Here is a 19,303-nt window from a genome sequence, read left to right on the forward strand (position 1 = left end):
AGTGATGTTTAGGGGTGGGGGGAGGGGGTGTGTTGATTTTATTATATATATATATATATATATATATATATGTAGTATTTTTAGTGATGTTTTTTTTATTTTCAAATTCAGGGTTAACCCAAGTTATTCTTGTCATTTCAAGGCCCCTAAAAGCATTAAAAGGGCTAATTTGCCTATCAGCGCATTAAAAGAAATGCATTTCAACTCTTAAAGCATAACATATTTTTGCAGTATGGCCGTTGGATTTTATTGTACATGGAACTGTACTGTAGAGTTGTGTAAAGATATTTGTTTACATTTGGTAAACTTTTATTCCTTTTTGGTGATGCTATCAATCTACTCCAGATTTGCAGGTCATTTCTCCTCGTAGACGCTCTCAGAATCATGCCATAGTTTAATTTTCTTACCGTGATTGGACATTTTGGGATGCACCCCTTCCAAAATGGTCATTTATTGGAGAAATTAATACTCCGTTCCCTTTGGCCTGGAAAAAAGAATGTTAACTATTTAGGAGATTGTACATTGTTTGATTGTTTAGTAAAGACGGACGTGAAGCTTTAGGGTACAGATTTGTTTTGTTTACATGCATGAATATTCTCAGTTTAAGGCCTAGGCTACAAGGCTTTGTTATGATTGGTGGTATGAATATAATTTTGTTATGTCAGAAAAGGTACAATGCGGGAAGTTGTCGAGAAGGTCTATTTTTGTGACCCATGAAAGGCCGACGGGAGATTTTTCCGAAACGTCAGCTGTTTCTTGTAGGTTTTAATTTTCGTTACATGTTTTGGTCATCAGGTCCCCCCTTCAAAATTGACAGGACTTTTAAAAAGAGGTCCAGAATTCTAGCTGGTGGAGTTGGGAGTGCCTTTAGCCTGTCACAGCACATTAATAACACAACTAACCAAACATTCATCCATGCCATTTTAGTTGTTGCAATTTTCTCATTTTATAATTATTTAATATTAGATTTCTTACAGGTATGCGGAAGTGATTTTAATTTTCTGTTAGGGATCAACAGCTAGTTTTATCAAGAGTGGACGTTTTAATTGTCCTGAATAGATGTCTTGTGTTCATGTTGATGTGTAGAGAAAATAGGCCCATATTGTATCATCAATGAATATTGTACTAAATCATGTTTGAGGAAATCCACTTCGATAAAATGTACATCATTATAGGCAGCATATGTGGGTATGAGTTTAACAATATGTGTATAGTGAAAGGTGTATCTCCTGATAACGCTGTAGAGGGCAGCATGAAATTCACAAGAAGCAGATACATAATGATTTCTCACACTAATGTAAGTCTCTCACAGTGTGTTCTCAACTTGCAATCCTTTTAAAAACTGGTTGATCGATGTAGACCATTCCATGAGACCAAATTTAGTATAATCAATGTTTGTACTGAAAATCGCACAATTGTTTGTATCTTCCCTCCTGTCCCCTGATGCAAATATTCATCTGCAGGTTCTCAAGGGAAAGCTCATCTGAATTGTATTTCAAACAATGTGATTTTGACGATTTTAAGGCACTGGCGCAGAAACTTTCCATAATAAATAAGCAGTCTGTGCTGAGTGTGAACGGCTGCAGATGGTGCTTGTCTAACGGGGCATTGTCTTTGCATGTATAACGCAAGATATAAATATTTCCTGTAACTGGCACATGGTACTGTGGGTTTGGAGCGGAGTAGATGGGACAGGATACTGGTGATACTACTGAATCAAAGATTATCTGTCTCAGATTTGCAGCCTTCAGTGGTCATTGTTCACATTTTGAATTAATTTTATTTTTTATTTTTTTTGCTGTAGAAATGAAAACTGGGGATGTTGTAGAACTGTTGGATGCTCCTTCCAGCTCATTCACATTTCTATTATTCAAAGGAGTAATTATAGTGAAGTCGATGCTTGCTCATGAACAAAATAAAGGATGAGATGGGAATGTTGGCATTCCGATTATTTCGCTTGATAATTATGTATGATACAGTTTCTGTCTATGCCCACCTTTACATTATCACAAACATGTTTTTATCAATTAATATATTTGAATATTATATTTACTATAATATAATTTTCTTTTTTAATAAATCTGCAAAAATGTCAACAATTCTGTGTTTTTCTGTCAATATGGGGTGCTGTGTGTACATTAATGAGGGAAAAAAATTAACTTAAATGATTTTAGCAAATGGCTGCAATATAACAAAGAGTGAAAAATTTAAGGGGGTCTGAATACTTTCCGTACCCACTGTATGTAATGTAAAAAAATATTTTCATTTTTATATGTTATATACATATTTCTATACACGGGTCATTCCTGGGATTCGGCAACGTTTCAGTCCCTTTTTAAAGTGTTAAAAGCTTTTCACAATACTTTGGTATGGCCATTATAATTAATAAAAACGATTCTTGCATTTAAATCATTTTTAGCATAAAATAATATCTAATTTCTATCTTACACCAAGCATTTTGTCATGTCCCTGAGGCACTTTGTTCAGTTTGTACTTAGAAAATTATTAACAAAATGTGCAGAGTGTCTAACTTTTTTGGCAATAATGTAAGCATTTATTTGTGTTCCTTTCTTGTGAGATATATTTGATAAAAACACTTTAAAGTTATGTTCCTCAGTCTGTGCTCAACACACTAACCAGTCAATGCCCATAATAAATTAGACTCCACCCATATGTGACACCATTTACCAGAAATTACATCATTCGTGTCTCTTTAATAGTGGTGCAGAAAATGGTAAGTAGTATCATACTTTTTATTCTTATTTTTGAGGTGTATTATAGTCAGGGATGGTACAGTCAAGCTTAACAGCTCAACCCTGTTACATAAAATTAAGATGGAAAATTATTATTTTAATCATAAGTATATACAATGTGCTTAACTTTATTGCTGCAATATATGGACTACTCTCCTACACTACATGAGGGGCAGTGGCCATTTTGAGCAACAACAAAAAAAATACAACCCCATCACGCTCAACCCTGTCACAAATATGTATATTTCTAATTGTTTTGGGGTTGTAAACTTGTGACAGGGTTGAGTTTTATTTACTAAAATGATTATTAATTTTAATTAAAAAATATATAAAATAGTCATTGTTTCAGTAAATATATACTTACAAAAATACTCATATTTTTGTTATAAATAGAATATTTAATGTATGTCCACTTAAATTTTGACAAACATCCTACATCAGAATTTGCTTCCACATTAGCAGCAGAAAGACAATGTTGGGAATGCAGATATGCTGACCCAGAAGGAAGAGGACAATATGAGAAAGAAACAAAAACGGAAAATTCAAATTGAAGGCAATGTATTCCTTCAAATGTGTTACAGTCTTCAACCCCGTCACACTTTGTCACATTAATATTTTGGGGGGAAAAAGGGAAGACAATTAAAAATGAAAGCATTTCTTGCTGATTAGCATCTGACGTTAAAGGACTAAAACAATAAAAATTTGGTTTTGGTTAAACATCTAAATTTTAAAAAAATTATTTTTTACAAAAATAAAAGAGACCATAGACACACAATTTGTCTATTTTTAACTTCAGTCCTATAAAAATGTGAAAATTGTGATAGATGTTACATTTGTTATTGTTAAATCGTTATGAGAGACACATGAGCAGTAGGTAGATGTTTGTTTTATAACAAGTTATGTGTAAAAATCCTTTTTAAACTAATCCCATTTTGTCTGTTACGGGGTTGAGAATAAAAGGCGTCTAAATCTGAAAAAATTAATAAAAGATCTTTAATTCCTGAGGTGGGAAAATATGATTTTTTTGGAGGTTTGATATGTGCCTTATGATGTGGGCTATTAAGATCATATGTAGTTGAAAAAAAAAATCCAAGTTGAAATGTTACCGAATCCCAGGAATAACCCCCACACACATTTAATTTATTTAAATGTGTATATGTAATAAGTAATATATATAAACTAAAATAATCAATATTAATAAAATATATAATTTAAAATAATCATTCACCTTGATCTTTTCTCATGTATTTCATCTTTCATGAGGCCTCTATGATGAAGGTGAATTACCATAGACTGTATGTGAAATACAGACCACAGTAATGTTGCCAGGACTAGAGTGCCACCTAGTGCTTGAAAACTGAAAAATATTCATATCTAATTCATATAAACAAAACGTCTCAGTGGTTCAGAGAAGATACAGAAGCCTGCTAGTGTCATCATGAAATGATTAGACTGATAGTCTGTTTGTTATTTTTATGTTAACCTGGTAGTGTGGAATTTCTTATAAGGTTTATAAATAATTATATTGATAATGATTTCCCAAAGATCACTATCCAGTTTGTAATGGAATTTGCAGAGATTAACCATGTTTTTGACCTCTTTTTCAACCAAATACAATGTGTAATGCAATGCAAAACAAAGTTATTGTAACTAGAGAAAGAGAAAGGTTATTGTAAATGGAGAAAACACTGGCAACGTTTCAGATGTTGATCATCAAATATATTCAAATACAAAATATTTACAAATATCACACTGGTTAAAAAAAGTAATGACAAACAAAATTAAAATGCATAGTAATCACAGTCTATTTTACTATCAAATACTAGTACCAAAGGCTTATTGGCGAACAGCTTGATGATACGATTAATAAATAACATTATAACCAAAGGGTTAAAAATGAATCAAGACCTTTTTTGAATAAAGACAATCTTACCTCACTGTATTCAGAAAAATTGTTAAGAACTATTCTAAAATGATGTGTAAATATTTCAGACATTTCACTGAAAATGTAAACACTTTTTGTTTTCACTGTACCCAAATCAAACATAAAATGTATAGGAATAGGATGTATACAATACAAATAACTGTCTGATGAATCCCAATGTATTTACTTTAGGTTGAGTGACCACATGATGTCATCTGACAATTCTGTTCCTAAGTGTACAAATTGCAACCATTGTTTGAAAAATTACTGTAAAATGCACAGACAGCATTTAAGCCACACTCACAATAAATGCCAATCCTAGTAAGCCTTTATGTCGGGGCCTTCCCAACTCCAGAACTGGCCAATGCCATTATCTTATCTTCAGATCCTGGAAAGGTAAGATGCATTTGATTATTAAAGAGAGATTTAGTAAGCAAAGTATGCTTCATTAGTAATAATTAGCTGCTTCTCATCTCACCCAGGCTCGCAGTCACCTTCTCAAAGTGGCTCAGAGTGGCACTAGCATTTGCAGCAAGAAACGCTTCATCCTCTGTTGTCAGCTGTGCATTCAAACAAGTTACAGATATCAGAAACTGTTTAACATGCGAGTCTTGAAATAGATGTGAGAGTATTTGTATCCTTCTCACCTTCTCGCCAAGTTTTCTCAGAGCCGTGAGGATCTCCACTTTCTGCTGAGTGTACACATCTCGAGGGAGCTTTCCAACCATCACATCACGGTCCATCTGAATTCACACAGTACGTATTTCAGTGTTTGCATATATATTTGAAAATGTTAATATTTAAAATAAATTAATATTCACCTCAGCCAGTCTTGTCCTCAATTGGCCTGGCTGCTTTTTTGCAAACAGCCGAATGACTTCAGGTGTCTTGAATGCCTGACTGATGGCAGCTTGGATTGCCTGATAAATATGTGCAGTCATAAATGATCTCTCAGCATACAAAATTATTTATACTAGTAGACGTCAGTCTAGATGTCTTTGTACAGTAATTTAAAAAAAATCATCTACATATATATATATATATATATATATATATATATATGAACTTCAATACAATAAAATGTAAATTCTTACCAGTTGCATTCCCCCCAGTTCATCAACTAGTGTCATATTCCCAGATATCAACTTCTTCAAAGACTCATTGAACTCGCTCAACTGTTCTAGTGTCTCTTTTTTGGTTTCTTCATATTCCTCCTCTTCAAGCTCTTCCCTGCAATAGAAAAATAATGACATTTTAGTATTTTTCTGTGCATGTAAGTGAATGTGCTGTAGAGAACTGATGGGATGTCACTACCTGCACTCCTCTAAATCCTGAAGCTGTTGCATTAACCGGTCCAGCTGTTCTTCCATGTTTTGTCTGAGTTTGCTTGTTTCTGATGCCCCTCGAGAAGCCATTGTTGTCTGTTTAAATAATTAACAAGCATAATCACATTTTAGCACCATCTATTCATACGGAACATTATTACTACATATGGGAATGTCACAGCTGTTATAATCTGATATACAAGTTATAATACAAGTATAATACAAGTTACTGATATACTAATTTCTGAACTGTTCAGAATTAGTAGTGTTGGCTGTATCAAGGTAAATATTGTTACAGGTCTATAACATCCATGAAATACATGAAATAAAGCGCATTCTTTGGTCACCCTCTGCTTTATTCTCTCTCACTGCATAGTTAGCTTAGCTTGCACTAATATAAACAAACAAATGTACGAACTGTAACAGGATCCTAAACTGCATGGTTTTACGTGAATCAAGTAGTAATTCTCACCCGTACTTTTTTCTCCAAAAAAAAGTCCTACTGATGAAGACAAAATTATAATGAGACTTAAGTTCCCAAGTCCAGTTGCTAAGGTGTGGTTTGCTAGCACTATTTATCTTCAATAGAAAGCCAATGGCTTTTCTGCGTAAACTCTGCGCAGAGTTGATTATCATGAACACACTACGAAGACATAGGAATTGCGCATGATCACACGCGCATTGATCGTTTGTTCCACGGTACTATTACAGCTGGTACTACAAGAGTAAAATACGAATCTTTTTAAGAACTTCTGCATCTGTTGGCTAAATAAAGTCGGTGAAGTTAGGGTTAGTTACTGAAGCACAACCACTGCAATTAGATAAATAGGAAGCACTAGACAAGTTTGTTGAACTGCTAAGAAGTAAACACGTTTAGTCCTGCTTTGATTACATATTATTGCGCATATTTGTGGAATGGCGTTTTATTGAATGGAATATCATTCCTAAACCCATTTGTGTCATTAAGAATAGTTAATTATTAGATAACATACACTGTTAGCTCATGAACTACAGTAGTAATGCATATACCTACACTTTGGAGGCAGGAAACAAGATTTAATTGTGATTTCCATTTAGGTCAAATGTATATTTAAGTACAATAATAATAATAATATATCCAGAAACAAACCTTTATTATTATTATTACTTTGTATATGTATGTTATAAATAAAATATGTTGTCTATATATTTCTATCTAGATTACTTTTTTTTTTCACAAGAGAAAACCAAAGTGGCAGCTGGTATGTTCGAACTGGCTCGGGATCACCTTGAAGACACTGGTAAGTTTTATTTAAAAAAAGTTTTAAAGGGATAGTTCACCCAAAAATGAAAATGTTGTCATCATTTATTCACCCTCAAGTTGTTCTAAACCTGTATTCCTTTTTTTCTTTCTTCTACTGTACACAAAAGCAGAATGGAGAATTTTGAAGAATTTTGGTAACCAAACTGTCAGTGTTGGGGGTAATATATTACAAGTAACGGAAGATGTTACTGTAGTTCTAAATAAATATTAATATGCATTAATTCATCTCACTCACACACAAAAAAAAAACAGATTCAGTATTCCTCATAATGAATAAAAATAATGCAACTCAGAATATGACGCAAACCTGCAATAATTCAATGTTAAACAACACAAATATCCTTTATGTATTTAATCCCATTCTATTAACCAATGTCTTTGCTTCTGACCTTCGATGATCCAGTTCAAGCGTACTAATAAGCAAAAATGACTCTAGACAAACATTTGTGTGGGTTTTTTTTATTGCTGAAGTGTGTTGAAATTTCTTCTTCTGCATTCTACTGTACGGACGTAAATGTACTTTCCCTTCCGCCTGAGGCTTTTTCATTTCGCTTTTGGTGAAACTGTTTTACTATGAAACTGTTGACTTTCATAGTATGGAAAAAATTCTATTGATGTCATGTTTGATTACAAGTAGGGATGCACCGATATGAAAATTTTGGCCGATACCGATAACCGATTATTCTTTATTTTTGAAAGCCGATAACCGATATGTTGGCCGATAAATCTATATCCAAATTGTTATATACTTTTTGAGAGCCTGATTACAAAAAAGGTCTCATCATTAAAAGCCACATCCCAAACACTTCAACATAAGCAGCCTAGTTTGAACGGTGTACGTTTTAAAAATATTTTTACTCTCCCATTACCAAATTTAGTCATAAAAAAGTCTTACAAATAAATAAAATAATGCATAAATAATGCAAACAAGTCACTGGACATCATTACACTTGTAAAGAATCAAAATGAATGCGCCATAGATCAATAAAACGGAATAGCCTTTGCACGGACAATAATTAAATGATTTTAATTACTAAACCATATTGTTGATGAAAATAATAAGAGAACAATACAAGTGGTTGTTGTTATTAATAATATATCAATGATTTTGAAAAAGTAACAAATTAATACCACTGTTTTAAATAGCAGCCGTTGAGCTGCGCGTGCTGAAGCTGAAGAGCTGAATGAACATGGTAAACTGAAGCGTTTTGCTGGCAGCTTATTTAACTCAAGGAAATGCATCCTGGGATTAATATTAATACAACATAAACATAATATTACAACTTATATATGTACAAGATGACGCAGTTATTGCGTGCTATAGTCAGAATGTGTGATCCTGTTGTGGATGCGCTCTTCCCATAACAACGCGCTGAAACACGGCAACTAAACCCAAAGAATTCACAATGTTTTATTATAATAATGTTCTCATTAGAATGTTATATACACGACATTCCCAATCATAGTTATTAATGTTGTGCACTGCTGTTTGAGCTGCGTGTGCTGAGCTAAAGATGATCACCGGTAAACTGAAGCGCTCTTTTAACTTAACCAAACGCATTCTATATGAGATAAATCAGATATACATCAAATAAACACAATATTACAATGTACAATTGCACAAAAGGCTGCAAACGAACAGCGCGCATCTGAAGTGTCTCTGAAGGAAATAATGCATTATTTATCGGCTTTAAGATATCGGCCAAATTTTCTTATCAGGCCGATACCGATAACAGAAAAAATGAGCCGATATGGGCCGATACCGATATGGTGGCCGATATATCGTGCATCCCTAATTACAAGCATTCTTCACAATAGCTTCTTTTGTGGACAACAGAAGAAAGCAACTCATAAAAGTTTGGAACAACATTAGGATGAGTAAGTGATGACAAAATTTAATTTTTTTGGGTGAACTATCCCTTTAATGTGAATCTATATTATTAAAAGTCCTCTATTTTGTTATCACTCATCAAACATGCATATTTAACATACATTACTTTTTTTGTTGACTTAGGAAGATACATAGTGGTGAAAGGCATAATCTCTCCAGTTGGAGATAGCTATAAAAAGAAAGGTCTGATTGAAGCCTGCCATCGGTTAGAGATGGCTAGCCATGGAGAACTCTGATTGGATCACAGTGGATGACTGGGAGAGTCAGCAGCTGGAGTGGGTGGAGACAGCCAAAGTAGTTCGGTGGGAACGTCTTAAGATCATGTGATTTAAGAGACTTCATTTTGGGTGAGGTGAAAGATAAACCTAATACACCTATTCTGTTTTGCACCTATTGTAGTGTTTTCTTTTTTTTTTGCATGAGTTCCATGTCACATCTGATCTTGTGTGCATGGTAGGACGTCATATTTGATGTGCTACTATATCAAAATGATCAAAGTTTTATGCAAAATTGACATTAAATCAGATCATTCTGATCTTTACTAGGCACCATCATGCAGAACTTATTTCCAGCGAGAACAGCAATGATGAGGACACAGTGAGGTGTGGAAGAAGAGAAAGCTGGAACAAAATAAAAACATCTGTCAGAGCTCCTCTTATATTAACACAAAAGCAGGTATGGTAAAATAATAAAAAAGGTAAAATAATCCACAGCAGTCCTTAGGATAAATTCTAATAGGAACTATTGCTCAGGGCACTTAAAAGGTGTTTACTTTAGAATGGCACTCTGTCACAATACTTGAAAACAGGCAATAAAATGAACGGCTGATGTGCTCTCCAGACAGTAGAGAAACAATGTACAGCGAGTTATATTTATGAGTGTTTACACAGTTCAGCACAATCTGCATCTCTCAGCACTGTCTGACAGCATTCCTCTGCTAGTGGAACACTTTGAAGCATATGTAAAGGTGCAAGAAGTGAAAATTGAAACTACTAATGAAGAGAAACAGGTGAAATACTTTTTGAAAACAGACCAGTGTTTTTCGACTGGATTTTGGTTTTGCAGTGGGCACCGATTTTTACAGCATTATACTAAAATTAAACACTAATTTAATTTTTATTTATTATTAATACATTTTATTTTTATTTTTACAACAAAATTGAAAAGATTTGTAAAAATATTCTTTATTTAAAAAAGAATATATAAAATATTAAATACAAATATGACATAAATATAAAAATATAATATGAAGACTGTAAAAATCTACAATGTAAATGCATTATGAAAACACTACCTGTCAGAAGTTTGGGGTCTGTAAGATTTTTTTTTATGTTTTTGAAAAGAAGTCTCATGTGCTCACCAATGCTACATGTATTTGATAAAAACTACAGTAAAAACAGTAATACAGTAAAATTTGCATTACAATTTAAAATATATATTTTTCTAATTGTATATAATTTAAAAAGCAATGTATCCAGGCTTCAGTGTTGCATGATCCTTCAGAAATCATTCTAATTGCTGATGCTGATTTGATGTGCAAAAAACATTTTTTATTATAAGTGTTGACATTTTTTTTTAAATGTAAAGTCGGCAACACCAAAGCTCCAAAAGTATCAAAAAATTTATTTTTTTTAATCAATTTTTTATTATCAGTGTTGAAAACAGTTGTACTGCTTAATATTTTGTGGAAAACATTTTTTCAGGATTCTTTGATGAATATAAAGTTCAAAAGAACAGCATTTATTTGAAAACAAAAACTTGTATAGTGTATTGATGCTGAATAAGTATTCATTTCTTTCTTTTAAAAAACAAAACAAAACAAAACAAAATCTTAGTGACCCCAAACTTTTGAACGGTAGTGTAACTTTTTTTTTTTTTAAACAAGCTAAAATATAATTTACTCACATACAACATACTCTGTCTTCGTGTTTTAATAATATTTATAGTTGCTAACCATACTGTAATTAACATATAGTGTTGGCTTGCCCATATGGCTTTGTAAAGGAGCACAATTTTCAAACGAATCATGATTTTCATAACAAGATCCACGATTAAAGCATTCAAAATCACTCAAATATTTGTATTATTGTCATACATTTATATTTTAGACACCCCTCATCTGAACCTCCTGTGTGGTGCTGCTTGAGTCATTTGGTGTTCCCAACCTTTGGAAGCCAGAAGACATTGAGGAGACAGTGGGTCGCTACGGTGGGACGTGCATCATCAGTGGCGGTGATCCTGAGAAGTTTATCTATCAGTCTGATGTTCTGTACAAACACCGTAAAACATCCACGTGGTTCGGGAATGGGTGACCAATGAGATTTCAGCCACCCATGTACGCCGTGCCCTACGCAGAGGACAGTGTCATCTACCTGCTGCCTGACCCTGTGGTGCGCTATATTCAAGAACACAGTCTGTGCTGAGAGCGAGCAGAAGAATGCTGATGGTATTCTCGCCCCTTTTCAGAGATACACCAGCACTAACTAGACTAATGTTCTGCTGCTTTTGAGCTAGTTTCTTGTTGTGTTTGTGGTCTTTGATAGAGGGCTGGTCTGTTGCCCATAGAACTTGACTGACTCTTGATTCATAGTTCATTTTGTTTCCTTGAACTCATTTGGTGGTGAGTGACTGCTTTGCATCATGAATGTTATCATGAATGATTCAGTATGATCAAAAATATATGCTAAATATTGGGAAATATTATTTGATTTAAATACGTTTAAATTTTTTAAATAAAGAGATTGATACATTCAGAAAATGTGTTTTATTGTAGTTTACTGCCAAACATAGAAAGTCACTTTTAGAAGAGACATTTTGATCAATTATTTTTGAATATTAAGCTTACTGTTTACCTCAAGAGTATAGCCTACAAAAAGTTATTTTAATATATTTAGAGCAATAAATGCTCTAAATCGCTCAAAAACGCTTTGGGTGCTAATAAATGGAAAACCTGTTTAGAATTGTCCTTTTATCTTTTTCATTATAATATCTCTATATTATAATGAAGTATGTTTGCATAACAAAAGTTAAGGGTCATTGAGAAGGTTGCTCTAGAATTCAAGCGGTGATATGCCACATTTACTCAGTGACATTTATTTGACAAGTGAAAATATTTGCTCTGAGCATTTAAACGTCAGATATTTTTTATCTGTGAGTTTTCAGTGCTGATATTTTTGCTGACAGCAATTTGACAGTGAAGCTCTTACAAGCTTTTTCGTCTTTACAGAACATAATCTGAAGACCTGTTAGATCAGTGCTCATTTCTGAAGCTCGTTGTTTTACCACGCATAGACTAAATAAAAGTGGGAATTCCCAGGAATAAAACGTCGTCTCTGCCGTGCACATAGTGAAGTAGTTTGTTTTCCGTGGAAGTCATATCCGACGTCATCTGTGGCCTGGAAAGATTTATAAATAAAGACTTTACGTGAGTTTCCCTGACTCACAAAACTCATATGACTGAAAGATTTTTTTTTAAATCATTCATTGACCAAATGAATGGGTCTTTCACAGATTGTGTCTCTCACCATGATTGATTGTATTTGCATATAATAAAAACATCTTAGCAAGTGTAATATTCACTTCCAAGTCACATTTGACACCTTGTAGTTTTCTTTATTGTGATCAAATTTGTTTAATCAGTCATGAGATTTATAAAAGAAAAGCTCTTAAGCTTAAAGAGATTATGCACTATACATTTTAAGTAGCCTACACTCTTAAAAATAAAGGTGCTTCACGATGCCATAGAAGAACCTTTTTGTCTAAATGGTTCCATAAAGAACCTTTAACATCTGAAGAACCTTTCTGTTTCACAAAAGGTTCTTTGTGGCGAAAAAAGGTTCTTCAGATTATAAAAAGGTAAGAAAGAGATGGTTCTTTAAAGAACCTTTGACTGAATGCTTCTTTGTGGAACCAAAAATGCTTCTTCTATGGCATCGCTTGAAGAACCTTTTGAAGCACCTTTATTTTTAAGAGTGTATGTCCCCTTAAATGACATGCGTATAGTATCAAATGAATGAATATGCATATTCTTTTAACCCTCTGAGGCCCGAGGGTGTTTAATGGATAACATAAAAAAAAATAAATACATTTAAATAATCATTGTTTATGTACGGAGTCATATGCAGTCATTTACACTATACTGTTCAAAAGTTTGGGTTGGTTAGTATTCTTTTTTAAGAAGTCTCTTATGCTCACCACAGTAAAAACACAGTGTTGCTGCTCAATATTTCTGTGGAAATCATAACAGTTTTTTCGTCATTCTTTGATGAATGGACAATTCAAAAGAACAGCATTAATTTAAATATAAGTCTTTTATTATGAATGTAATCTTTATGAATATAATATTACAGTGGGTACGGAAAGTATTCAGACCCCTTAAATTTTTCACGATGCAACAAGTTTTTCACATCTGGATTTGGGGATCCTCTGCCATTCCTTCTTGCAGATCCTCTCCAGTTCTGTCAGGTTGGATGGTAAATGTTGGTGGACAGCCATTTTTAGGTCTCTCCAGAGATGCTCAATTGGGTTTAAGTTAGGGCTCTGGCTGGGTCATTCAAGAACAGTCACAGAGTTGTTGTGAAGCCACTCCTTCGTTATTTTAGCTGTGTGCTTAGGGTCATTGTCTTGATGGAAGGTAAACCTTCGGCCCTGTCTGAGGTCCTGAGCACTCTGGAGAAGGTTTTTGTCCAGGATATCCCTGTACTTGGCCCTGTATTCATCTTTCCCTCGATTGCAACCAGTCGTCCTGTTCCTGCAGCTGAAAAACACCCCCACAGCATGATGCTGCCACCACCATGCTTCATTGTTGGGACTGTATTGGACAGGTGATGAGCAGTGCCTGGTTTTCTCCACACATACCGCTTAGAATTAAGGCCAAAAAGTTCTATCTTGGTCTCATCAGACCAGATAATCTTATTTCTCACCATCTTGGAGTCCTTCAGGTGTTTTTTCATGTGTCTTGCACTGAGGAGAGGCTTCTGTCGGGCCACTCTGCCATAAAGCCCCGACTGGTGGAGGGCTGCAGTGATGGTTGACCTTCTGCAACTTTCTCCCATCTCCTGACTGCATCTCTGGAGCTCAGCCACAGTGATCTTTGGGTTCTTCTTTACCTCTCTCACCAAGGCTCTTCTCCCCCGATAGCTCAGTTTGGCCGGACGGCCAGCTCTAGGAAGGGTTTTGGTCGTCCCAAACGTCTTCCATTTAAGGTTTATGGAGGCCACTGTGCTCTTAGGAACCTTAAGTGCCGCAGAATTTTTTTTGTAACCTTGGCCCGATCTGTGCCTTGCCACAATTCTGTCTCTGAGCTCTTCAGGCAGTTCTTTTGACCTCATGATTCTCATTTGCTCTGACATGCACTGTGAGCTGTAAGGTCTTATATAGACAGGTGTGTGGCTTTCCTAATCAAGTCCAATCAGTATAATCAAACACAGCTGGACTCAAATGAAGGTGTAGAACCATCTCAAGGATGATCAGAAGAAATGGACAGCACCTGAGTTAAATATATGAGTGTCACAGCAACAAAGAATACTTAGGACCATGTGATATTTCAGTTTTTCTTTTTTAATAAATCTGCAAAAATGTCAACAATTCTGTGTTTTTCTGTCAATATGGGGTGATGTGTGTACATTAATGAGGGAAAAAAATTAACTTAAATGATTTTAGCAAATGGCTGCAATATAACAAAGAGTGAAAAATTTAAGGGGGTCTGAATACTTTCCGTACCCACTGTATATCAAGCGTTGCATTTTCTATGACTAATTTAGCGTCTGAACAAGTAGTATTGTGTTAACGTGTGTGTTTTGGCAAACTATTTACACACAAACACCTGTCAGACACGTTTTACTTTACGTAAGGCATGACCTTTGAAGAGTGTACGACGTGCAAATTAGAATACGTAGAACACGAGGGACCGCCCACTCAGCTCACAACACAAATAAGTGCTGGGAATCCTTCTGGCTGTCACACTCACACCTTGCACCTGGTTTTCTACTGGAATAATTTGCAGAAGGTTAACAAAATGCCTGTAAGCCTCTGTGGTTCATGGGACATGGTGAGCAATGTCAACTTTGAGGGATACATGACTGCTTTAGGTAAGCATTCTTTTTCTAGTTGAAATAGATAATTGTTCTTAATTCTGTTGCTAAAATAGACATATAGCTTATAGTTATTTTTTTTCTTATTGCATGTTTATTATATTATATTATATTATAATGTGTAAACCATTCCATTTGTTTTTAATGTATGTCAGGAGTAATAGGTCCTAAACTTTATCTTCTCACAGGGATAAGTCTGTACACCCGCAATATCGCCCTGAAGCTAAAACATCGTAAAGTGATCGAGCAGGTGGGGGATCGATATGTCGTCAAGACTCTCAGCACCATCAGAAACTACACTTTCTCTTTCAGAGTCAATGAGGAGTTTCAAGAGTTCACCAAGGGACTGGATGACAGACACTGCAAGGTACTACAAAGTTTTATCATTATATTGCAACACATAATTTACTGTTATTACTATAGTAAGTACATGTAACGTGTGACAAGGACACGGTAAAATGAAATGTTACTTTATTGATTCTTTTATTTCCATGACATTTAATAAAACATTTCATAGAAGAAAACTGACAGTCTTACGGCACAAGAACACTGACAGCCCTTTAGGCTGTTGGAATGCAAATATTTTCTGAAAAGACAAAATGGATGTTTTATGTTTTAAATGAAACATAAATCGATTTCTCTAGTCTCTGGTGGCATGGGAGGGGAACAAGTTGGTGTGCATTCAAAAAGGTGAGAAGAAGAACCGAGGTTGGGCACACTGGATCGAGGACGACAAACTCCATTTGGTAAGTGTGAAATTAAGCATCTTGCACTATAAAAATAGTGATGATTAAAAAGTGATGATTTCATTAATCACCTCACTAATAATCATACCTCTCAACCCTTTATAGGATTTGCACTGTGAAGATCAAGTCTGCAAACAAGTTTTCAAACGGGTTGTTTGAGGCCCTGCTGTGACGTTTACTACAAGAATAGGTGTACTGATGTAAACAAAGCGCTTTACACTTTAAACTCACTTCAGAGTCAGAGGAATATGAGGCAAGAGGAAGAACCATGAGTGTCAACTTGTGCCTCAAAACCTGACTAATCAACTACATTCAGCAAGAGGCTTGCAGACTGAGCCGGAGTGTCTAGGAGCGTGATTTATAATGCCACTAGAGGGCGCCATAAGAGCATGAACAAACAGAAGTCAGGTCAGGAGCAGCTTATAACACTGTATGTTGTCCATAGTTGTGCCAACTTTGCCTAATCATGTTTACATGTAATACAAGAACCACATTCACAGACATTTAGCAATGTGTATTTCTGCACCCCAGAATCATTATTTCACCAGAATATGACTAATTAAGGACCATGCCTCTTTTTGAATACTTAAAAAAACATTTTGTAACTGGTTTATTTAGTTTTATTTTTTGCTGATTTTTATAATCTTGTTAAGATTTGTAAAAAATGTATGTATGTGACACCTAAATATACACACTGTGTTCATTTAATTACTTGAACTCAACATCGTGTTCGATTACTTGAATGTCCCTTATTGTGCAATAAAATTTGAAACAAGTTATAATATACTTTGTGCGTTTATTTGCTAATACTGGGTTGCAATGTCTCTTTTATAAGGATTTACCATCAACAAATCATTATCATCATCATCTCTCTTTTTAAAACAACAAATACAAACAATCATTTAGCCAATTTACAAAACAAATGATTAATAATTGAAGTTTGAATCAGAAAAGTAACATTGATTACCTCTTGGCTAAGTGCTAGTTGGTCAAACTAGTTCTTAACATAGTGACTATGTTTACGCAACTGGCCCTTGTGTTCTGAAGAAAACAAGTCTCTTGAGGTCGCCTCAGCAGTGAAATCAGTTTCCTGAACTGCCGCAGCCTGGAATGTGTCGATCTCGCGTCACGTGACTCCAGATCCAAAATGGCCGCGTCGGTGTTTTGACGAATAATACTTTTGTGTTTGTTTCATTCTTAAAAGATACCGAATATAATAACCCTTCCATATCGGAAGAAATCAGCCACGCGCGTTTGATGTTTTAATATAAAGATTTAAATGAGACAATCACAGCTCATTGATATTTGTTTTATGGTTCAGACTATGCACTTTTGGTGTTTATAAGGAAGCTAGCTGACTGGCTAGCAACATAATTAAGCTGAAAATTAAAAGAAAGGCAATGGAGCAGCTCAGTCCTGAAGAGGTAAGGCGATTTCCACACAGTGTGATGTATTTCCAGTCGAAACGGCTTCTCTGATTGCATGACTGTTATGTTTTGGGGTTTTATTAAATGCTTATTGGCTTGTCGTTGTCACCTTCTTTTTCAATCGCAGTAATGATGGGATAAGCTAACAGGACACCGGCTAACCAACAACTCAATATATCCAGATTACATTTATTTCGCATAGAAATAAATGAGGCTAGGTTCTGAATCTCATTTTGAGCCACTTAAGTGCCGATATAGAAGCGAAATTAAATGAGAATATGGAGGTTATTTCCAGTCAGCTCGTTAGCAAGTGATACGTTTGACAAACTGGATCTGCCACAAGCCTCGATCATCTGCTTTTTTCTTATTTTTATTTTCACAATGAAAATAACAGCCTTATCGTTTACAGTCGCTGGGGAGCGTGTAACCAGTTGACAAGTTAACATTTCTTTTGTGAGGCTTTTCTTCACTGGGAATCCAAAATGGCTGAAAGACTGGCGTGTGAAGAGATACAATCATTTTGGACCAGGTGTTTGTTCAATTTAACTTACAGTCGTGATAAAATGTGCAATTATCAAGGTTAACTTAGCCAAGGGTATGCATTTGATTAAATGGCACCTGGTTTAGAAACTGAAATCATGCGCAACAAGCTTTGGTCAGGCGTCAGGTCAGTATATTTATCATGTGGTCAGCTGTTGAAGCTTAAAACCTTTGGTAACTCGACAAAAACGTAGTATTTTATGGTAATATTTATTGTAAGTGCATTTTATCCCATAAAGATCTTGGTTTCGGGTTTTGGATAACGTTATTTGGCACTGGTCGTTGTTGCTGTATGACACTGGTGTGTATTTACAGACAGGGCTTTGTGTTTAGTTGTTCTGCTGTAAAATAAGACCAAACTCAGCCCAGCTCTGACCTGGAAAAACAGTTTAAACCAGCCTATGCAGGTTTGCTGGTCTCACAGTCTGGTCTTTTCTGAGCTGGTCAGGCTGGGAGACCAGCTAGCCATCTTAAGCTGGTTCAAGCTTCTTTTTTCATCAGCTGCCTTATATTAATTTAAAATCATAGACAATTTATTTATAAAAAATAGGTCATAAAGTTATAAAATAGATAAAACCATTTTGAGTTTTAATTCATGGATGTCAGTCATTTATCTTAGATCTTAATGTCAGCCAGAGCTAATATACATTTTCAAAATAAGCTGCTATATTGATTTATAATGCATTTGTTCTGTGTTGCTACCATTATTAAACGTGAATCTGAAATAATATACAATTAAATGTGAGCTGCAGATGCAGTATATCTGTGAACTGAGATGAATCATCCTTTGCTGATTCAGACTGGGTTTGGCCATTTTTTGCACTTTTGATTAATTCAGTCGTGCGTTTTCCTTTCCTTGCCATTTCACTGACAGTATTTGCTGTGGAAGCTGATGCCTTCTCCATCTCAAATGACTCACTCCACTGTATAGAGATGATTTGTCACTGCTGCTGAAAATAATGACCGCTTTAGGACTTTAAAAACATACTACTGTTTGTTTGCTTCAAAAGCATGTGTGAAATATTATATAGAAATTCCCTCTTTGCTTTTAAGGGTCTGCCCTTGTAGTTGCCAAATAAGAGCAGTTGAGGTCATCAGACTGTAAACTGTTGCTCATTATTGATTAGTAATTAGATTACATTGAAATTAATCTGCCTTGTTTAGATCCGTAGAAGGCGACTGGCCCGGTTAGCCGGAGAACAGACGTCACAGCCCAGCACCCCTTTGACATCTCCACAGAGAGAGACTCCCCCAGGACCCTTGCCAGGGCCCTCCGGGGCCTCATCACAGCCAGTCCCACCA

The 19,303-nt window shown here is 35.1% G+C and overlaps 3 protein-coding genes and 1 pseudogene across 5 annotated transcripts in view; 3 read left to right on the plus strand and 1 right to left on the minus strand.

The window, feature by feature from the left end:
- Nucleotides 1-4,603: 4,603 nt before the first annotated feature.
- Nucleotides 4,604-6,638, minus strand: LOC107586557 (protein LZIC). 3 transcript variants are annotated; one of them, XM_016273981.1, is made up of 8 exons: nucleotides 6,475-6,638; nucleotides 5,992-6,098; nucleotides 5,772-5,907; nucleotides 5,499-5,597; nucleotides 5,325-5,420; nucleotides 5,156-5,237; nucleotides 4,982-5,065; nucleotides 4,604-4,907 (listed from the first exon to the last, which is right to left on the minus strand). In XM_016273981.1, exons 2-7 carry the CDS (start codon nucleotides 6,090-6,092, stop codon nucleotides 5,007-5,009), a joined length of 573 nt encoding a protein of 190 aa, XP_016129467.1. In that variant the 5' UTR covers nucleotides 6,093-6,098; nucleotides 6,475-6,638; the 3' UTR covers nucleotides 4,604-4,907; nucleotides 4,982-5,006. The 3 variants fall into 3 exon arrangements, with proteins under 3 accessions (XP_016129467.1, XP_016129468.1, XP_016129466.1); XM_016273982.1 differs by having other exon boundaries at nucleotides 4,604-5,065; nucleotides 6,481-6,638; XM_016273980.1 differs by having other exon boundaries at nucleotides 4,604-5,065.
- Nucleotides 6,639-7,245: 607 nt separating this feature from the next.
- Nucleotides 7,246-11,730, plus strand: LOC107586558 (nicotinamide/nicotinic acid mononucleotide adenylyltransferase 1-like; annotated as a pseudogene).
- A 3,441-nt stretch (nucleotides 11,731-15,171) lies between these two features.
- On the plus strand, nucleotides 15,172-16,723 carry LOC107586559 (retinoid-binding protein 7-like). The gene is made up of 4 exons (XM_016273983.1): nucleotides 15,172-15,285; nucleotides 15,477-15,655; nucleotides 15,933-16,034; nucleotides 16,140-16,723. Exons 1-4 carry the CDS (start codon nucleotides 15,213-15,215, stop codon nucleotides 16,191-16,193), a joined length of 408 nt encoding a protein of 135 aa, XP_016129469.1. The 5' UTR covers nucleotides 15,172-15,212; the 3' UTR covers nucleotides 16,194-16,723.
- A 255-nt stretch (nucleotides 16,724-16,978) lies between these two features.
- The window catches only part of LOC107586519 (ubiquitin conjugation factor E4 B-like), a 26,833-nt gene continuing 24,508 nt past the window's right edge, over nucleotides 16,979-19,303 (plus strand). Inside the window, 2 exon segments of the mRNA XM_016273923.1 lie at nucleotides 16,979-17,458; nucleotides 19,166-19,294. Of these exon segments, the coding sequence (XP_016129409.1) occupies nucleotides 17,435-17,458; nucleotides 19,166-19,294 (153 nt within the window). The 5' untranslated portion in view covers nucleotides 16,979-17,434.

The sequence above is a fragment of the Sinocyclocheilus grahami genome, unplaced genomic scaffold (genome assembly GCF_001515645.1).
Source record: "Sinocyclocheilus grahami isolate Dianchi unplaced genomic scaffold, SAMN03320097.WGS_v1.1 scaffold83.1, whole genome shotgun sequence".
NCBI lineage: Eukaryota > Metazoa > Chordata > Actinopteri > Cypriniformes > Cyprinidae > Sinocyclocheilus > Sinocyclocheilus grahami.